Source organism: Aspergillus fijiensis, assembly GCF_003184825.1.
Source record: "Aspergillus fijiensis CBS 313.89 unplaced genomic scaffold BO72scaffold_135, whole genome shotgun sequence".
NCBI lineage: Eukaryota > Fungi > Ascomycota > Eurotiomycetes > Eurotiales > Aspergillaceae > Aspergillus > Aspergillus fijiensis.
In genome coordinates, this window is record NW_024469111.1 from 1 (window position 1) to 18,209 (window position 18,209).

General features: G+C 53.8%; 11 protein-coding genes across 11 annotated transcripts; 6 read left to right on the forward strand and 5 right to left on the reverse strand.

Moving 5' to 3' along the window:
- Window positions 1–342: 342 nt before the first annotated feature.
- Window positions 343–1,133, reverse strand: BO72DRAFT_502481 (uncharacterized protein; the record flags this gene model as incomplete). Its single annotated transcript, XM_040949071.1, has 2 exons — window positions 343–674; window positions 755–1,133. The coding sequence occupies 2 exons, from the start codon at window positions 1,131–1,133 to the stop codon at window positions 343–345; spliced, it is 711 nt and encodes a 236-aa protein (XP_040794828.1).
- A 54-nt stretch (window positions 1,134–1,187) lies between these two features.
- On the reverse strand, window positions 1,188–1,619 carry BO72DRAFT_502482 (uncharacterized protein; the record flags this gene model as incomplete). The annotated part of the gene is made up of 1 exon (XM_040949072.1): window positions 1,188–1,619. One exon carries the CDS (start codon window positions 1,617–1,619, stop codon window positions 1,188–1,190), a length of 432 nt encoding a protein of 143 aa, XP_040794829.1.
- Window positions 1,620–2,147: 528 nt separating this feature from the next.
- Window positions 2,148–2,654, forward strand: BO72DRAFT_49915 (uncharacterized protein). The gene has a single exon (XM_040948823.1). It carries the CDS (start codon window positions 2,309–2,311, stop codon window positions 2,564–2,566), a length of 258 nt encoding a protein of 85 aa, XP_040794830.1. The 5' UTR covers window positions 2,148–2,308; the 3' UTR covers window positions 2,567–2,654.
- Window positions 2,655–2,796: 142 nt separating this feature from the next.
- Window positions 2,797–4,801, forward strand: BO72DRAFT_533187 (uncharacterized protein; the record flags this gene model as incomplete). Its single annotated transcript, XM_040950490.1, has 6 exons — window positions 2,797–3,055; window positions 3,126–3,349; window positions 3,401–3,421; window positions 3,499–3,853; window positions 3,917–4,318; window positions 4,344–4,801. The coding sequence occupies 6 exons, from the start codon at window positions 2,797–2,799 to the stop codon at window positions 4,799–4,801; spliced, it is 1,719 nt and encodes a 572-aa protein (XP_040794831.1).
- Window positions 4,802–4,954: 153 nt separating this feature from the next.
- On the reverse strand, window positions 4,955–6,921 carry BO72DRAFT_49925 (putative MFS sugar transporter). Its single transcript, XM_040948831.1, has 3 exons — window positions 6,616–6,921; window positions 5,279–6,549; window positions 4,955–5,201 (listed from the first exon to the last, which is right to left on the reverse strand). Exons 1-3 carry the CDS (start codon window positions 6,707–6,709, stop codon window positions 5,040–5,042), a joined length of 1,527 nt encoding a protein of 508 aa, XP_040794832.1. The 5' UTR covers window positions 6,710–6,921; the 3' UTR covers window positions 4,955–5,039.
- Window positions 6,922–8,147: 1,226 nt separating this feature from the next.
- On the forward strand, window positions 8,148–9,157 carry BO72DRAFT_454209 (uncharacterized protein). The gene has a single exon (XM_040946170.1). The coding sequence runs from the start codon at window positions 8,601–8,603 to the stop codon at window positions 8,886–8,888; it is 288 nt and encodes a 95-aa protein (XP_040794833.1). The 5' UTR covers window positions 8,148–8,600; the 3' UTR covers window positions 8,889–9,157.
- A 265-nt stretch (window positions 9,158–9,422) lies between these two features.
- On the reverse strand, window positions 9,423–11,269 carry BO72DRAFT_49956 (uncharacterized protein). The gene is made up of 4 exons (XM_040948849.1): window positions 10,708–11,269; window positions 10,267–10,639; window positions 10,091–10,208; window positions 9,423–10,038 (listed from the first exon to the last, which is right to left on the reverse strand). Exons 1-4 carry the CDS (start codon window positions 10,861–10,863, stop codon window positions 9,618–9,620), a joined length of 1,068 nt encoding a protein of 355 aa, XP_040794834.1. The 5' UTR covers window positions 10,864–11,269; the 3' UTR covers window positions 9,423–9,617.
- A 1,434-nt stretch (window positions 11,270–12,703) lies between these two features.
- Window positions 12,704–14,719, forward strand: BO72DRAFT_50002 (putative isoamyl alcohol oxidase). The gene is made up of 3 exons (XM_040948877.1): window positions 12,704–13,109; window positions 13,186–13,386; window positions 13,441–14,719. The coding sequence occupies exons 1-3, from the start codon at window positions 12,856–12,858 to the stop codon at window positions 14,681–14,683; spliced, it is 1,698 nt and encodes a 565-aa protein (XP_040794835.1). The 5' UTR covers window positions 12,704–12,855; the 3' UTR covers window positions 14,684–14,719.
- Window positions 14,720–15,194, reverse strand: BO72DRAFT_50019 (uncharacterized protein). The gene is made up of 2 exons (XM_040948885.1): window positions 15,141–15,194; window positions 14,720–15,077 (listed from the first exon to the last, which is right to left on the reverse strand). Exon 2 carries the CDS (start codon window positions 15,032–15,034, stop codon window positions 14,756–14,758), a length of 279 nt encoding a protein of 92 aa, XP_040794836.1. The 5' UTR covers window positions 15,035–15,077; window positions 15,141–15,194; the 3' UTR covers window positions 14,720–14,755.
- A 211-nt stretch (window positions 15,195–15,405) lies between these two features.
- Window positions 15,406–17,269, forward strand: BO72DRAFT_533191 (arylsulfotransferase family protein). Its single transcript, XM_040950491.1, has 2 exons — window positions 15,406–16,450; window positions 16,518–17,269. Exons 1-2 carry the CDS (start codon window positions 15,632–15,634, stop codon window positions 17,196–17,198), a joined length of 1,500 nt encoding a protein of 499 aa, XP_040794837.1. The 5' UTR covers window positions 15,406–15,631; the 3' UTR covers window positions 17,199–17,269.
- A 437-nt stretch (window positions 17,270–17,706) lies between these two features.
- BO72DRAFT_393474 (uncharacterized protein) lies at window positions 17,707–18,189 on the forward strand (the record flags this gene model as incomplete). Its single annotated transcript, XM_040941943.1, has 2 exons — window positions 17,707–18,093; window positions 18,145–18,189. Coding segments are annotated over 2 exons (432 nt in total), but the record flags the coding sequence as incomplete, so codon positions are not given.
- Between the last annotated feature and the right edge of the window lie 20 nt (window positions 18,190–18,209).

The window sequence follows — 18,209 nt, forward strand, 5'->3', positions numbered from 1 at the left end:
GGAGGAGGAGGAGGAGGAGGAGGAGGAATCGGTGTGGAGGCGGAAATGCGGGGAATGCGGTCGGCGCGAATGCCGAGGTCGGGGTAATTCTCAATTCCCCAATTTTGTGACCTTTGACTTTGGTGAGTATATCATTACTCGGTGGTTAACTCAATCTGACTGATGTCATCGAAAGTAACTACCTCTCTTTTTCGTCCCAAGGTACAGAGGTACAGACTTTGGGTCTACATCACGGCGATCTATACTAAGGTACAGTGCGCATTGCGCATTTTGGCTAGTCGCCCGATTGGGAAATGCCGAGGTCGAGCCTTCCCCTCGAACTAATTACTAACTCATATTAAATCACCACAGTCCACTATTGACTATCCTTCTTAGCTCTGTCAAAAGCTCCTCCGCCGTTATACGACGCTTCCACTCTCCATCATTATTATGGCCCTCTTGCTCGCATAAAGATCTTGTAAACATATTCAGCGGACCCTCTTTCAAATCACCACCAAACAAGTCTACCAAAGCTTGTTTGACCTTGGATGGCTTGGCGGCGTCAACCACAGTCCTCCACACCAGCATACGAAAGTCATGACTGGACATGCTATCGAAAGCCAACTGAAGCAGAGCCATACCCATCGCGAAGACATCAGGGCTCATAGGATCAAACGTTTTTCTCAATAGGATTTCTGCTACGAGTTAGCGGTCTCAGCTGTTATCACGTACAACACTACCAGGAGAGAAAGAAGAAGGCAGAGTTGTCACCCACCCTGCGAGAGATACCCCGGCGTCCCCGCGCTACCGCGAACATACCGCGAACGAGTGATCCGATCCAGGTCCGATATCAGGACGCGCATCTCTCCGGTCGATGTGCGGTCATATACCATGTTTCCGAGCTTTAGGTCCTGGTGCGCGAAGCCCTGTCGGTGGAGCTGGACCAGCGCTTCGACCATCTGCAGCATGACGGGCAGCGTTTGTCGTGCCCGGTTGGCGGGCGGCAGTTCGTTTGCCCACAGTTGCAGACTGCCGCGTACCCTCGGCATGACCATCGCGTAGACGGCTCCATTATGCGCCTGGGTGTCGTTGGGCTGGGGGATCGTGAAGGTAGCGGTGGCCCTGATAACGTGGTCGCCCTGCACCAGATTCATCATATGGGCCTCCCATAGCAGCCATGGATCGTGCGAGACCTTGACTGCCACGTCCTACTGACCCAGGAGATCCAGCTGGTGGTTGGATGCGTCACTCAGCGGTATCCAGGTGCCCCCGTAGACAAATCCACTGGCGCCGTGCCCTAGGATATCCTCCTGGTCTATCTCGAGTCGGACTCCGCCAGTGAACACCGTCGTTTGGTAGGGATCCGCGTCTTCCACAAGTTCGGACGAGGGAACACGAGACTCGAGGTCCGCGACCAAGACCTTTCGGGCTGTCAAGCCGGTAGAGGTCTGGCGCCGCTGCCGATAGCTCTTGTACGTTTCCCAGGAATCAATGCACTCGGGCACTTTTGGCCCTGGTGGGATGCTTGAACTACTATGTGGCTCCGAACGTGAGGTTGACGATGCAGATCCGAGCCAACTGAGTGACAGCTTGGAGAGACCGATGCTGGTTATCAGCAGAAGCACAGACCGCTTCAGCATCTTCAGACAGCTGTAGGTTGCCTTTTCAAAAGAGAGAACAGCAGGTGAGTACGGGAGCTTGCCTAATCCCCTTTTCGGTCCTCAACAGCGGGCTTCATATGACCACAGGTCAGTCCATTATCGATCTTGAATAACCCGAGAGACCAGGCCTTAACTTATAGCCATATTATCATAGTTCATTACTCTTGCAGGGACATGATTGATGAATGGGGCTCTTTCTTTCCCGGAAAGGTCGAGTTTGTGCTACTGACGCATCTTGATCTTTCTGAACAGGGTTGCTTGCCTTTTCGAAATTACTTGTGTCTCTCTGACAATCTGAGAACATGCAGGATCTTCCGAGGTGTCAGATAGGAGAAGTCACATCCGCTGATCATCAGGAAACTGATCATGAGTCTCCGTAAGTTACGCCGTACCCCGTATTGAATTGGCATCTGCAGTCGTACGACTTAACAAAAAGATCATTGAAGTCAATCACTCGAGAGCACCAAGTACCGGTACTGTGCTTCGACCTACTTCCTTCCCGAGTGCCAGGTGGGCGCATAACGTACCTACTGGCACGGTAGATACATAGTCGATATCATGCATCGATGGGTCAATAATCAAGTATTCTCTGCATAAACTGCCGCACGACATATCGGCACTATTTATGATCGACTTGTCATATCTCGTCGTGATAGGATTCATCAAACATGACTGCGGTTCCTAGTATATACAACACCGAAACTCCAGGAATTGGCAACTTCCCACTTCACCTTCGCAGTTCACCCGTCCTCATCTCTCGTTCTTCATTGCAACTTTCGTGCCATTACCCACCGCCGACACACAAGATGCAGCTCGTCTATCTCGTAGTCATGCTTGGTGCGTTGGTAGCAGCCGGCTCAGCCGACCCGCATCACCAACACGCTGATGAAGGAATTTTGTCACTGGCTGGAGCAGCGCTTTACTGAAGATTGTACAGTACCACAGAGGGAGGTAAGACATCTTACAGGGTAGTGATGCTGGAATCAACCCTTCGATCTATGTTCTGTACCTAGTAGGTAGTTAGTTAGTTATATGTAAGGCACGGAGAACAGTACAGTACCGTACGTAGTTTAATAAATGTCTGAAGTCGATCTCCGATAATTCGACGAGTGGCAAGCGTACTTTGGTGTAGGGATAGAGAGCATGACTGAGTGCCATGGTCAGCTCGTCTGTTGGGATCGTATATGCCACAGCACGTGACGGCATTTCCAGATTGGATTCGTCCGATATCAACAAACCGGACAGAGGAATCTACAACATTCTCACCAGAGATCCCCAAGAAATGCCAATACAAGCCAGCAAGTTTTCGAGTTTCCTGGTATTTCTCAATTGTTCAAGGCTGCATACAGTCGCACATCGATCATTGTTCACTACGACGGTCAAGAGGGAGCGCGATCCGAACCCACGATTAGCAGGTATTAACCCCCGTGTTAGTTGGCTGCTCTGCAGCGAGTATCGACATAGCTCACCATCTCACACCCGTAGAATGCGACCTCGAGACCCTCTACACCTACTCCGCGCAATGCTGGCTCTGGAACGAAACCCAGCAGCTGCAGCGCAGATATCGTGCGTTTGACCTCCCTGCTCTGATCTACGTCGCCGAGCAAGCCGCCGGCAACAATGCCGTGTGCGCCTCCATCTCCAAACTCCCCGAAGGGAACTTGGACAAAGCGTTGCTGGCGACCATGCGGGATGGCCGGGAGCTCGTGGTCAAGATCCCCAATCCGAACGCCGGACCGGCCCACTATACCACTGCATAGGAAGTAGCGACGATGCGATATGTGAGTCTCTGTTCCGGATCCAATCACAGACCCAGCACATATAGTAAATCTAACATCCACTTTCAACACCCACGAAGGCAAGAGAGAACCTCCACCTCCCCGTCCCGCAAGTCCTAGCGTATTGCTCCCGGGCCGGCGACAGCCAGCTAGACGCGGAGTACATCGTGATGGAGAAAGCCCGCGGGATCGAGCTGAGCCGTGTGTGGGAGACTCTCAAGCCGCGCGAGAAACTGTCCATCGTCCAGCAACTCGGCTCAATCACTTCTCGACTTTCTTCGGGGAGGTTTCCAGCCCACGGCTCGTTGTACCTGCGCGAGGACGTCGCCAAGTCCGAGGCTCTCGCCGGTGACGATGTCTTCGCGATCGGACCAACCACCAGCCGAGCATGGTTTGACGACCAGCGAGCGGCGGTGGACATCCATAGAGGCCCCTGTAAGCGCCACCCTCTACTAGCCCCCTATACAAACCCTCGCACATAAACTAAAAGCATCTCAGGGCCGAGCACGAAGGACACCATCCACGCCCTAATCCAGCGCGAACAAGCCTACATCCACCAACTCCCCAGCTTTCCTCGAGACCACCAACAGGGCATCTTCAACGGACCCGGTGGATATTACCCCGCAAAGCAAACCAAGCTGTCGGTTTTGCAAGACTTCCTAAGTATATATCACCACCTCCTTCCCAAAGATGAAGCCCTCAACCAGGGCATACTCTGGCACAACGACCTCAATCTGGACAACATCTTCGTGAACCGCGACCATCCCACCGAGATCACCGGCATCATCGACTGGCAAGCGGTCCCCATCTCCCCGATGTTCCTGATCGCCCACCACCCGTCCCTCATCGAGTATGACGGGCCGAAGCCTGAGCGGTTTGTTCGGCCGAGACTTCCGGAGGGTATCGATGCCCTAAACCCCGCTAGAGAAGAAGGCGGCCGCGGAGATGTTCCTCGCGCAGACGCTGTGGCTTTACTACGAGACGCAGTTGTACAAGGCAGCGCCGGACTTGTTGCATGCATTTAGATACCGCGAGACTGTGCAGTCGGATCTACTAGGTCTGGCGGGATCGGTTTTTGATGACGGGGAGCCGCATGTTCGGAGGTTGGGTGCGATTGTGGCGGGGGATGGGGTCTGGAGGCAGCTGGTTGGGATGGATGAGTGCGGAGCTCCAGTGGTGGCGTGTCCCTTGAAGTACACCGAGCGGGACTTGGTGAGGCAAGCTGAAGAGTACGCCAGATGGGAGGGAGTTGTTGAGAGGAAAGCCCGGGTGATCGAGGAATTGGGGGTGTATCCGGGGTGGAATAGCGCTGTTCCGCCTGGTGACTATGATGAGATGGCCAGGAGATTGGAAGTGGCTAAGAAGAGGTTCTTGGATCGGTAATCGAGGACCCCTGAGGAACGGAGAGTGTGGGAGAAGACTTGGCCGTTCGAGGATAAGGTTGAGTGATGGAAAGATGCGTTGGCTACGACTCATACTTTTCCTCCCGACAAAAGCATAGAAAGGTAAACTGTATCCTCATTCAATTACTGTCTAGATCTTTGAAATCCATCGAGCTCAAATTTGTAGATGACGGTCAGGAAGCATCCCCGATATGCACAAACCTCCGCTGACCCCGACCTCATTCCACCTTCGGCGTCGTGACATGCGCGTGCCCACCAGTCTCCTCTGTTACTTCTTCAGAGGCCCGACCCGCCTCGCCAGTCTCTACGATCTTCTCAGCCGCAGAAGACCTATCTCCACCAAAGACATGCTGCATCTCCTCTAGGGAGTATTGCGAAGTCTATGTCCCGAAGCAATAAATTAGCTTACTCGAGATCACACGCCGATTTAAAAGCCAAGAGACAAATAAAAACGTACCTCTTTCAAAAACACATACGCGTAGACCACCACCGCGTAATTGAAGATGGCAAACATCAGGAACATCCGCCACCCGATGTTATCGATCGCATGCGGCGTGATCTGCGACATCATGAAATTGAACAACCACTGCGACGCCGCCCCCACCGTGACCCCGATCTCCCGCATGCGGCTGCTGAAGATCTCCCCGACGTAGAGCCAGGGGAGCGGACCCCAGGACATGTTGTAGCTGAAGGCTTCGCAGTAGGTCATAAGGATCATGGCGATGCCGGCCGGGGAGGCGTGCGTAGCTGACGCGTTGGTCGGGTGGGTGGCGAGCACGCAGGCGATGATGAGCATGAAGGAGCCCATGGCGGCGGCGCCGACCATGAACGGCCAGCGGCGGCCGACGCGGTCGAGGACGAAGAGCTGGAAGACACACACGCCGACCACTTTGACCAGCCCGAAGAAGCCCGTCACGAGCTTGCTGGAATTGCCGGCCCCGACCGCTGAGAAAATCTGGGTCGCGTAGTATGCCAATGACGTATTGCCCGTCAGTTGAGCGGCGAGCTGAATGGTGAAGGCGATGAACAGGCGGTACCGGTTTGCCGGGAGGAGCAGCTCGCGGAAAGTGAAGCCCTCCTTGATGCGGGCTTCCTCCGCGATGCCGGCCAGGATCTCGTCGAACTCCTGTTGGAGCTCCTCGGTCTCCTCGCCGCCGCGGACCCATTTGAGCGATTCCCGGGCTTGGTCAATCCTGCCTTTGGACGCGAGCCAGCGGGCACTCTCTTTGACGGCCAACATCCCGAACAGAAGGAGGGAAGAAGGCAGCAATTGCAGACCGAGCGCGATCTGCCATTGTTTGGTTGCGGACGGCTGATCCTTGGCCACAGCGTATGTCACCCAGTATGCGATCATGACCCCCAGAGTGAAGAAGAGCTGGAAGCATGCCCCGAGCCGACCCCGAAACTCTTTGGGCGACATCTCGGCCGCGTACACCGGAATCAATACAGTAGCAGCTCCAATGCCGAGTCCGGCGATAACACGACCAGCATAGAAGGTGCCCAGCGTGTGGGAATTGACGACCTGCAGGATGGTGCCAACAGTAAAGACCAAGGAGCTGACAATGAGCCCAAGTCGTCGACCGAGATACTTCGCAATGGGAGTCGTGAAGAAGCAGCCGAAGAAAGCGCCTGCTTGAAGGATGGAAACAGCATTGGAATTCACCGAGGTCTTCTGAGCTGTAGTATATCCGAAATCATTCTGAAATGAGGATAGGGTGAGGACGCCGCCTGATGTAGGGAACTGTATGAGTATCCAAAGATTACACTATTAAGCTTGAGCATGGTATCACCCACTGATGACACCGGTGTCAAAGGCGAAGGCAAAAGAGCCCATGCAACTAGCAGACACCAGGCAAATAGCCCGGAAGAGACCAAGCTTTCGCCCCATCGTGATGGCTCAATCGCTGGCCAGCTGGTTCGTGTACAGGTCGAGATCGGCGTGCTCAAGCCAGAAGAGTCCCGAGAGAAATGAGAAGCAGACAGCGCAAGAACGGTGCTTATATAGAACCGGCCGAGAAGCCGGACATAATGGGAATCTCAAGTTATACCCCTGTCATTCCGTGATTGTCGCTTGCGTGCTCCTCGTGCCAGGGCCGGATTGGGCGATGATAGTAGGCTAGGGATCCGTTCATTCATCCCAAATATCTCTTGCCTGTCGTGCAATCAGATAACAGACTACGCGGTGTCAGTGCGGGAAGGCCCCTGTGTATGACTTGTCTGACCAGGCCTTGTCTGCCGTGTCCCCCACTATCAAGTCATAGACGCAGCTCTAGTGTAAAAAAGCTGTCAGTGAGAGTTCAAGCTTGAGTCTTGATGCGCTCGACTCTGGGCTGGTGGTTGGCTCTGGATTGGCACAATCTGGGTGTCGATGACGTGATAGCCATCGTGACGGTTGCACCGAAGAGCCTTGGCCAGGATGACAGTGGTTCAAAAGGGTTGCGACGAGTTTGTGGTTTTTTCACGTCTGGATGGAAGTCATCAAACAAGACTTCCAAGCCGGAGCTTCGAAATCTTAGCCATCGAAGCAGCGACCACCTTTGGTCTGGGATTGCTTGCTGGCATCGAAAGAGATCACGATTGATAGACTACCCCGCAATCAAGAGATCGACATGTGAGATGCACATGATTGGCGGGGCTGAAGTTGGGGCTGGATCACCTGGAGTGGATAAGGATAATCAATTCTGTAGCTGCTCATGTACTCCGGAGTAAGATCACTGAAATGGAGGATGAAGATAATCATAATCAAGATGGTGAAGCATAGTAGGCGGGTGTCTGGTGGCCTGGCAGGAGAAGCCTTCTTCCACCCAATCGAGGCAAAGGTCAAGATATAACTCTGCGTTTATTTGACTGTGACATCACGATAGTGAGCCAGAAGCTTTATCCAGGTTTGTAATAAGTGAGGTGGAATGTGCTACAAAATTGATGAACAGTAGGGTGATTGATTGTGAATTAGTATAAGATGATGGTTACTGCCTATTTGCACATCCTCTTCCCAAAAAGGATAAGCTTATCACCTGATCTTCAACTTTGATGCCTAAGGCATGAAGCCGCCAGGCTGCAATGGTGCCTCGGCTCAGGGGCGAGGATAAGAAAAGGTCCGCGGAGTCTTCAACACGGAGCCCATCTACTCTCTGCTCCGAGGCTGTCGGCGTCAAGCAAAGAAAGGCTAGACTAGTCCGGATGCCTCCGAGAAGAACTTGAGTCTAGTCAAGCTTATTATTAATTTATTTCCTGCACGAGCTCACCAACGTGAAGCGCACCAGGATTGTACTACTGCATCCTTGCAGGTTCCACCTCTGAGAATAGCATCGTCGGGCCTAGCCCCCAAGTCCCTAAAGCCGACTGCGCAAAGAAGGCTGTGTCTACGAGGATAAGGGTGAGCCAAACGGGAACAGTCAACAAGCCGAAGCCATCAGTACGGGTAATACGATGGATGCCGAGCTTTGTAGCACAAGACACTTGACTCAATAGCTCCCTGGATGGAGGCCACACTCCAGGAACGATACGATCGAGTGACACAGAGAAATTGGAAACAGTGCCACCAACAAACCGTTCAATGCTTAAGGGTCGAAGTCAGTATGACTCGTTCAACATGATCGGGAATTCCGGCGCGGATCTGCATAACATGGGTGAATGACCTCAGATCCAAAACATAAACACAAATATGGGTTTGAATTTGGACGGAATGAGATTATGTCCCGTAAACCAAAACTGAAGCGACTATGGATGAACGGTGGTTTTGAATATGCTTCACACGCGAAGATCGTCACTTGCACCACATGGGTGCGGGTCTATCTCGTCATATCCAGTCGATTAAGCTTGAGGTGCTTCTGCAGTTGAGTTTGCCTCTATCGACGCTTGATGCTTCCGTCCGTTCCAGAAGGCGTTGTTCCCAGAGACGCTTCGATTCATCAGCTAGAAAGACAAAGGAAACTTTAATCGGCAATTTGGCGGAACTCTTTTCCCTTGCCACCTTGCGCAAACTGGGTCCCTCGAGAAAACAAAAAAAAAAGTCACTGGTTGCTCGATCACTGTTCATTCTGTATCCCCAGTCACCGGAAAACTGAAAGCGTTGAACTCCCTCCCCGGCGAGACCGACCAAAAAAGCAGATCATGCAGATCGCAGGACAGAGGAGATAAGATAGGGACATCCTCCGCAAACCCCAAATTCAGGTCCTTGTCGAGTTGTCGCAGCAGAGACGGGCCAACATACCGTTCGGGCAAGCACCGGCCGGTGCAGAGCCGGGTTCGATCGATGGATTCATGGGTGTTGGCGCGCAGTGGCCACTGCGTAAAAAGTTTAATCAGGCTGGGTGGAGACACCGCACGCTCTCCCTTGAACCTCCCTCCCTCCCTCCCTCCCTCGCTCCACGGTTCCGTATGCCAATAGATCGCTACTGTTTCCATGGTTCACGACTGAGACATCCTGCTTTTCAGGGCATCGGCTGGCTGTCACTTGCTCTTGGGAAATGACACGGTGGGGGTGGCTTATAGCCAATCCCGCTGCCATCACCATCTCAATCTCCAGGGCTGACAAGCAAAAACAGGAAAATAGCAATTTTAATGCCTCAGGTGTATAAATTTCTCCCAAAAGTGAAACCAAATTCATTAAGCATAGTCGTAGACTGCCTACCATGACAGTTGTGCCCGTCGTCATCAGTATGGTATTCTAGATATCGCACATGGCCAGAAGAGGAAAGACATTATCGGAAAATAGGGACCGAAAAGGAAGAGAAAGAAAAGATAGAAATCTAAAGAGCGAATGGTCTCGTCAAAGTAGGTTGTTCAGTGCTCGTTCATCGTCCAAAAGATGACCCATCAGACACTACCGAGATGTCGACTTGTTTCGTAATACCACGGCCGGCCTCCAGCGCTGAGTTCTGCTGGTAGGCCTCACGCAGGATTTGTTCGACGCTGTCGGCGTCATCATCCCTCCGTTCCTGATTCTGTGATGGCGCAGTGCCATTTTTCGTATTGCCTTTGTTGCCGCTGAAGGGTCCAGTGAGCTCGTAGGAGCGTGACTTGGCATTGCTGGAGAATTTCCTCACAGAGGAGATCAAAAGTGGTCGGATACAAGGGATGGATGAGGTCATGATGATGATCACGTTCTCAGTGTAACCCCAGCGGATCAGTTCCACGCCTCCGGACGCGCCAATATTGGTCACACTAGGCACTTGGTCGAGCTTGGTGGTTTTGATAATAGACGCAATCATAGCGCTGGTGGTGCGGTCTTAGCGCGAGCCGATCAAACGAGGAATGATCCACTTACACAATACCCAAACTCAGCAGGATGATCAAACTGATCTTGATGCGAAGTTTTAGATTCAGGTTCCAAAAGATCACAGTAGGGAAAACTGCCAGGAACAAGTCGGTCGCGGTATTGATGGCTGGTTCAAACAATCAGTCCAGAGTTTCGGTCAAATGTGTAGGGGATCAGATGCGTACAGGACTGGAAGTAGGCAAAGCGAATGACCGCAACCGTGTTACCGCAGGTAGTCTCCGTTCCGGGAACCCATAATGCTCGGACATTGCGGCAAATGCTGAGTGGTAAAACGGCGGCGATGATGTTGCAGACTAGCTGCAGCATCATGGCTGTCCAGAGCGCGATCTGGTATGGTTTCTTTCCGCCAAGGATTCCGAGCAAGTAGAGAACGAACGACGAACGGGCAATTCCGGTGCTGAACGTGACGAGCGGTACCTGAATGGCAATGTCTTTCAACACTGCTTCCAAATCTGACAGTTCCAGACTCTCGAGGTCTTTGCCAAAGCCATGCCGGACGGAATTGGTTAAAAGCCCCATGGAAGAGAGGGTTAGAATCTGAGACGGAGACAGACATCACATTAGAGGTAAATTGATAGCAAAAAGGCCGCAGGTGAATCACTTACCAGGGCCGCAATCATCAGCACATCGTCAATGTGGAAGTGACGAATTTTGATTTTAGCGGCGATGCGGAGAATGAGGATGAATGTGGTGATGCCGACGGCCGCCCAGAGACCACTCAACAGGGCCGGGCCGGCATTCGAAGAACTGTCGGAACTCATCTTGACAAGGAGCACATCCTGGCAACCCTCATTGCTTCAGTGCCAGGTACGAGGTAGATATATCTCCGGAGGGTTGAAAACGCCGAATTTGGGGTTGGAGTTTTATAAGCTTTCGGTCCCAGGGGAAATACGGTTTTGTGGCCCTGTCGACGGTGACTTGGCGAGGACAAGCAAGCAGTAAGCATACGAAGCCCTGCAGTGGCAGCAGCCAACAGCAGCCATGGCAGTAGTTAAGATAATTTAAGACTGGCGTTGCCAGAGAACCGTGGCGCGGACTGGCGAGCACCCAGCCAAAATTTTCGTTCCTCCTCCAATTTCTGAGTCTAACCCTTCCCTTCCAAGTTCCGACACAGCCAATGTAACTCCAGCATGGCAGCTGCAACCCAGCGGTAATGCGGTCCCTTTCCCAATGGGCGGCTTGGTCCGATCGATGGGCAGGTCAGGTTCGGTCACTTCGATAGTAGTCTAGTGGTTCTGGGCTTCTGGGCTTCTGGGTTAGCGCCACGCTTGTGGACACAGTCACCACGAGGAGATGAGAACTTTAACCTCCCCCCTGCAGAAATGATCATCACTACCACATGGCATTGAATCCAGTAACCATGCGCAAATGACGCCAATCTAGTCTATCTTTAGGGCGCCGTTAACAACTAAGTTAAATCTTAGTCTTTTAGTCGGTGTGTTCGATCTGCAGTGTCTGCCTCCAGTCTGGATGATCTCTTGCCCCAAGCGTTGGCTTCGACAGGATGCTGGGTCCATGGAGAAGTGTGGGAGGGGGGAGGAGGAGAAAAGAGCAGTGGTGGGTCAAGGTCGAGAATGCGGCAACTGGTAGGCAGACACATCGGTGACTTCTTTCGCTTGGAAGTTTTCCGCTGTCAGTCGGAAGTCCGTGACTATGGGTACGTGGCCCAGAGGGAAGCTATCATTAGTAGAGATATCATGACCATGGTTTTCAAAATCTCTTTACCCCTGAACGTGAACACGAAGAGAAGGTCCTGGCGCTGAGCAGCTGGAAGTTGTGGTCTAGCATCGTGAGACAAGTGCCTTGCCCAATGCGGGTGCCGGAACCGAAAAACCGATAATATTATTATTCAAGGGATGACCGGATGAAATTCAAGCCCGCCTTAGCCGGATGGTGAAAGAGAAGCCCTAGCTAGTAGTAGCCAGCAGCCACCAATGACGCCCAAGGAGTTTGGCTTTTGGAATGGTGTAAAGCCTATTATGGCAGCATACCAATTGTAGGGCTCGGAAGGCGGCGGAGGGATGAAAGAGTGGATTTGTGGCATTTGATGGCTCCTTGGCACAGTGCCACAGCGAGAGAGAGAGAGAGAGAGAGAGAGAGAGAGAGAGAGAGATAGAGATAGGAAGCCAAAGATGGAATGGATGGAGGCAAGAAGCAGAGCCAGACACTGCAGTGGACACTGGACAGTGAGTGCCAGCCAGGTGGGCACTGGCAGACCTCGGTCACCACTGGAAATTGTCCCCACCAGGCCGAGTGCGGCACTTTGCCTCTTCTAGTTAGCCTGCATCCATTCAGATTGAGCGACTTCCGATTTGCCGAGCTGCGGTACACCTTCTGGCCTGAGTCCCGCTATCGAACTAGACTACTGGTAGACTCCAGGCTCCATCCAGACTCTTCCTCTACGGTCCTCGGTTCTACCACTCCCTCTCTCCTGGTTGATTCCGTTTGACTAAACTCACTAAACTCACTAACTCACTAACCTGACTCCTGCAACATTATTCTCTGCCTGGCTGTGCCTGCATCGCACCACGGATCTTCCCCACTATTCTCCGTTCCCCTCGAACTAAACGCTCTTAGGGAACATCTCCGAGATGGCCTGCTTCCAATAGCTCAGCTCGTTGGATGGATCGTGATATGGTCTGTCCGTTTAGTACTCATCAACCAGAAGTATAAAGTACCTCTACTCCCTTAATCATCTTCAACTTCACATCCCAGTCAATCCTCTAGCAGTCTTTCTACTTTTCGTCCTCACAATGAAGGCTTCCTGGGCTTTGGCAGTAGCCACTGCTGCTCTCACTTCCACGGTCTCCGCCACCGACGCCAGCGATTGCCACTGTCTGCCTGGTGATGACTGCTGGCCCTCCACTTCCAGCTGGGATACTCTGAACAGCACGGTGAACGGTCGCTTGATTGCGACTGTTCCCATCGGTACTCCTTGCCATGCTCCCAACTACGATGCTGCCGCGTGCAAGGAGCTGCAGAGCAACTGGTACTACCCGCAGACCCAGTAAGTTTACAACCCCCCTAAAGGACATGCACACGTCTTGCCGCATCAATAAAGCTAATTCCACGCCGCTTTACAGCATGGACACTTCCTCGTCTGTGATGCAAACCTACTTCGCCAACCAGAGTTGCGATCCTTTCACCTCCGTGGATAGACCTTGCCTGCTTGGCAACTATGTGGATTATGCCGTCAACGTCTCGTCTAGCGATGAGGTTGTTGCGGCTATCAACTTTGCCAAGTCCAACAACATCCGTATCGTCATCCGGAACACTGGCCATGAGTAAGTTTGTTTGCACGATGACACATGACGATCTACGGCTAACAGCAGCGTTAGCTATCTTGGTCGTTCCACCGGTGCTGGTGCTCTGGCCATCTGGACCCACCACCTGAACAACATTGAGTATGTTGACTGGTCCGATTCCACCTACACTGGCCCTGCCTACAAGCTCGGTAGCGGTGTCATGGGATTCCAGGTTCTCGATGCTGTCCACGCCAACGGCCACGTTGTGGTTGGTGGTGAGTGTCCCACCGTCGGTCTTGCCGGAGGTTATCTCCAGGGTGGTGGTCACTCTGCTCTGAGCACCTCGTTCGGTCTGGGAGCCGATCAGTCTTTGTCCTTCGAGGTCGCCACCGCTGCTGGCGATGTTGTCACAGCGTCTCGCACCAACAACACCGACCTCTACTGGGCCCTCAGCGGTGGTGGTGCCGGTAACTATGGTGTTGTTCTGTCCGTTACCGTCAAGGCCTACCCCGATGCCACCGTTTCCGGTGCTGGCGTTCAGTTCACCGCGGCCAACGTCACTACTGACGTCTTCTTCGAGGCCGTCGCTCGCTTCCACGAGCTGCTGCCCGCTATGATCGATGCCGGTACCACCGTCATCTACGAGATGACCAACAGCATCTTCCTGATCAACCCTTTGACCGGTTTCAACAAGACCACCGACGAGGTGAAGACCATCCTTGCACCTTTCCTCTCCGCCCTGACCAACCTGGGCATCACTTATGCTGTCTCCTACACCGAGTACGATTCGTACTATGAGCACTACGAGAAGTACATGGGTCCTCTTCCCTACGGCAACCTGGATGTTGGTACCTACAACTATGGTGGTCGCCTGATCCCCCGTTCTGTTCTGGACTCCAACGTGACTCCCTTGGTCTCTGCTCTCCGCAACATCACCAGCGAGGGTATCATCGCTGTCGGAGTTGGTCTCAACGTGACCAGCTCCAACGACGTCGCCAACGCTATCTTCCCCGAGTGGCGCAAGGCGGCCGTGACCATGCAGATTGGTGCTGCGTGGAACGAGACTGCCCCTTGGTCTCAGATGGTCGAGGAGCAGTACCAGATGACCCACCAGGCTGTGCCGCAGCTCGAGGCCGCCACTCCCGGCGCTGGTGCTTACCAGAACGAGGCGGACTTCAACCAGCTGAACTGGCAGGAGACCTTCTTCGGCTCCAACTACGACAACCTGACCCAGATCAAGAACAAGTGGGATCCTGACCACGTGTTCTATGTTCTCAAGGGTGTGGGCAGTGAGTACTGGACCGTGTCGGAGTCGGGCCGTATGTGCAAGGCTTGAATGTCTGTATATGTGTCTTTAAGGATTGCCTTGTCTTCTGGGATGTATATAATGATCGATGTGAAATATAGATTAATTAATTATAGACTCGGATTGCATTTGTCGAGACATCGTTGTTATCAGAAGGATTCGGTCGCTTGAATTTCCAATATGCGTAGGGCATGCTGGTAATGTTACCGTCGATCTACTCTTCCACGTGAAGACGTACTGTTCAATGCCATGGTTTTGACATTGAACATACTCTGCAACCATCCAAATATAGCGAGAATAAGCCAGAATACATGGGATACGTAAGTCTTGTGCTGCTGCTGCTGCTGCTGCTGCTGCTGAAGTGGTGATTAATGATTTCATGGGCGGCTAGGAAAAGCCTGCCGGACATGAGCTGTCAATTCCACTGCTGAATTGTAAGCCACTAATCAATGTGATCCAACATCATGCAGAAATATCGAGTGCCTGCCTTCCTGCAACATACGTCAAGGGTCCAAATCCATCAATAAACGATTGTGCTGCATGATCAGCCTCAATTAACCGAAATGGAAGACAGGAGATTAAGAGGACAATCCATTGCGCGTCCGGTGGCCATCGACCACCAATCAAGGGGTCTAGCCCCCTCTCCGCCTACCGGAACAGGCAAGAACCATCACCGCCCGGGGGATGATCCGACAAATCGAGTCCACTCAACTATACTGCCTTGAGGCCAGTCCCTCCTCTTCTTCCCTTCTCTGTGCCGTCCCTGTTTTAATATCTCTTTGCCCCCTCCCCCCGCTTTCTGCGATGTTTTATATTCTTCTTGACCGTTGCTGTCTTCTCTACAGTTGACTTCTGTCATTCTTTCGACCAGTCCTTCCCTCCGCCCTCTGGGGATACGCTCTTTTACCCCCCTCCCCCGTATAACCGTCTGTATATACAACATACCCACAAATCGCCGATGATCGATAATCGACCAGCATGATCCGCACACTCGCCCTCGCCAGCAGCGCGGCGCTGCAACTTCTCCTCTTCCTTGCACCCCCGACCGCGGCCGACAATTTCCCGTATGTCGGATACCGAACCGCGGCGTTCCTGCCCCCCCAACTCAAAGTCACCAAGACCGGCGCCACGGACCCGGGGTACATCTTCGTCGGGCCGCGGGGCAACCAAGGGCTGGGGACGGCGGCGCTGATCTACGACGAAGACGGGCAGCTGGTGTACGAGGGCCCGCCGGAGGTGACGGCCAACTTCCGGACGCAGCGGCTGTACAACGAGGACGTGCTGACGTTCTGGGCGGGGGACATGACGGACCTGGGGTTCGGGTACGGGACGGTGCACATCCTCGACAACACGTACCGGGAGATCTACACGGTGACGCTGGGGGGCAACTTCGTGTCGCCGTTCGCGGAGCCCCGCGACTCGTACATCGACCTCCACGAGAGCCACATCACGGACCGCAATACGCTGCTGGTGACCGCGTACAACGTCACGCAGCACGACCTGACGGCCATCGGGGGCGCGCCGGACGACTACATGCTGGACGGCATGTTCTTTGAGATCGATATCGCCACGAATGAGATCGTGTATGCGTGGAGCGCGCTGGAGCATCTCGCGGAGATTCCGTTGGAGATCTCGAAGCAGGGGCTCGGCGCCGAGTACGGCACCAAGGAGAAGCCGTGGGATGCGTATCATATCAATTCGGTGGAGTTGATGGACGAGGGGTATATCATCTCGTTGCGGCATTACTGGTCCGGGTTTTACATTCACAATAATGGCACGGTGATGTGGCGGCTTAGTGTAAGTGCATCCTGATCTTCGTGCTTGAGTTGAGTTCCTTCGATGTGTGAGGTCTAACCTCGTCCAGGGGGAGAAGAACACGGGCGACTTCGAGATCGATGACAAGGCGGCCTTCTCGTGGCAGCATGACATCCGCGTCTACAATCAGACGGCCGAGGGCATGGTGCTGAGCCTGTTCAACAACGCCAACACGCCGACGGAGACGGTGGCGGCGACGACGGGGCTGAGCTTCTACGTCGACCTGGTCGCCCACAAGGTGTCGACGCTGCGCGCGCTGTCGGACGCCGGTGACGTGATCCACAGCGTCAGCCAGGGCAGCTTCCAGCTGCTCAGCCCGGAGTCCGGGCATGTGGTGCTGGGGTACGGGTCGATCGCGCGGGTCAAGGAGTACGACGCGCAGGGCCGGGCGGTGCTGACGGCGCAGTTTGGCGAGGACAACGCGGTGGCCTCGTACCGCGGGTTCAAGTGCCCGTGGAAGGCGACGCCGTTCTGGCCGCCGGCGGTGGTGGCGATCCGCACGTCGGACGACCAGGCGACGGTGTCGATGAGCTGGAACGGGGCCACAGAGTACGACAACTGGGCGATCTACGAGGTGGCGACGGACGGGGAGGCGAGTTTCGTGAAGAGCGTGCCGCGGGCGGGGTTCGAGACGACGGTGCATTTGAGCGGGCTGACGAGTCGGTCGATGCAGGTGGTCGCGCGCGAGGGGAATATCCCGTTGGGCATGTCGGCGGTGATAGATGTGTAGGGTGTATAGATGCATAGCTAGAGCTAGACTCGCTGCTGCACAGTGTACATTAGACTGTACCTTTTAATTGGAAAGACACCTTAGATGCTGCTTACCTTTTCTGTTATACTCTGCCCCACACTTCTATGCTTGTACTCCACTAGAGCTTCTGTACAACCGATGAAGGAGCACAGTCGAACCGACAGTTACAACTGACGTCGGCCATGTCGTAACCGTACATGAGTAGAATCGCACAGTGATCCGAGCCGTCCGACGTGTCCAGCTGTATAGCATACGCATACACTATTCACTGGAAAGAATGAGCTATACGTACGGTACAGTGAAGCTATATAAACACCTTCGCCTCCAGCTCATACACAATACACAACTACACACCTCATTCCACCACCAAGCCCTAACCAACCAACCAACCAACCAACCAACCAACCTTCAACACAACAAGCACACAACCACCCTCTCACCTCCTCCTTATAACCCCAAACCCTCAACCCAACCCCAACCCCCAAAAATGCACCTCTTAACCCTCCTCCTCCCCCTCACAACAACAACAACAACAACCGCAACCCCCCTCCCAACTTCCCAAATCAGACCCGCCAACGCCACAATCCACAACGCATGCCCCTTCCCCATCTACCTAACGCCAGTCTCCTCGACGACACCCCCGGAAACCTGTCTGCCCCAAAACACCACCTGGACGGAACCCTACCGCCACGACGCGCAGACCGGCGGGATCAGCCTGAAGCTCACCACCGTCCCGAACGGGCTGTACACGGGCGCGCCGCAGACCATCTTCGCGTACAACTACCTCGAGCGGCCGGGCCAGGTGTGGTTTGATCTGTCGGATGTGTTTGGGGATCCGTTCAGGGGTTATAAAGTTAGGCTGGGGCCGATGCCGGTGGGGCCGGGGAATGGAACTGCACCGCCGCCGCCGGGGAATGCGTCGGAGATGATTGTGTGGGAGGATGGGGTGCCGCCCCGGGGTAGTCAGGTGAGGGTTGTGGGGGGGGGAGG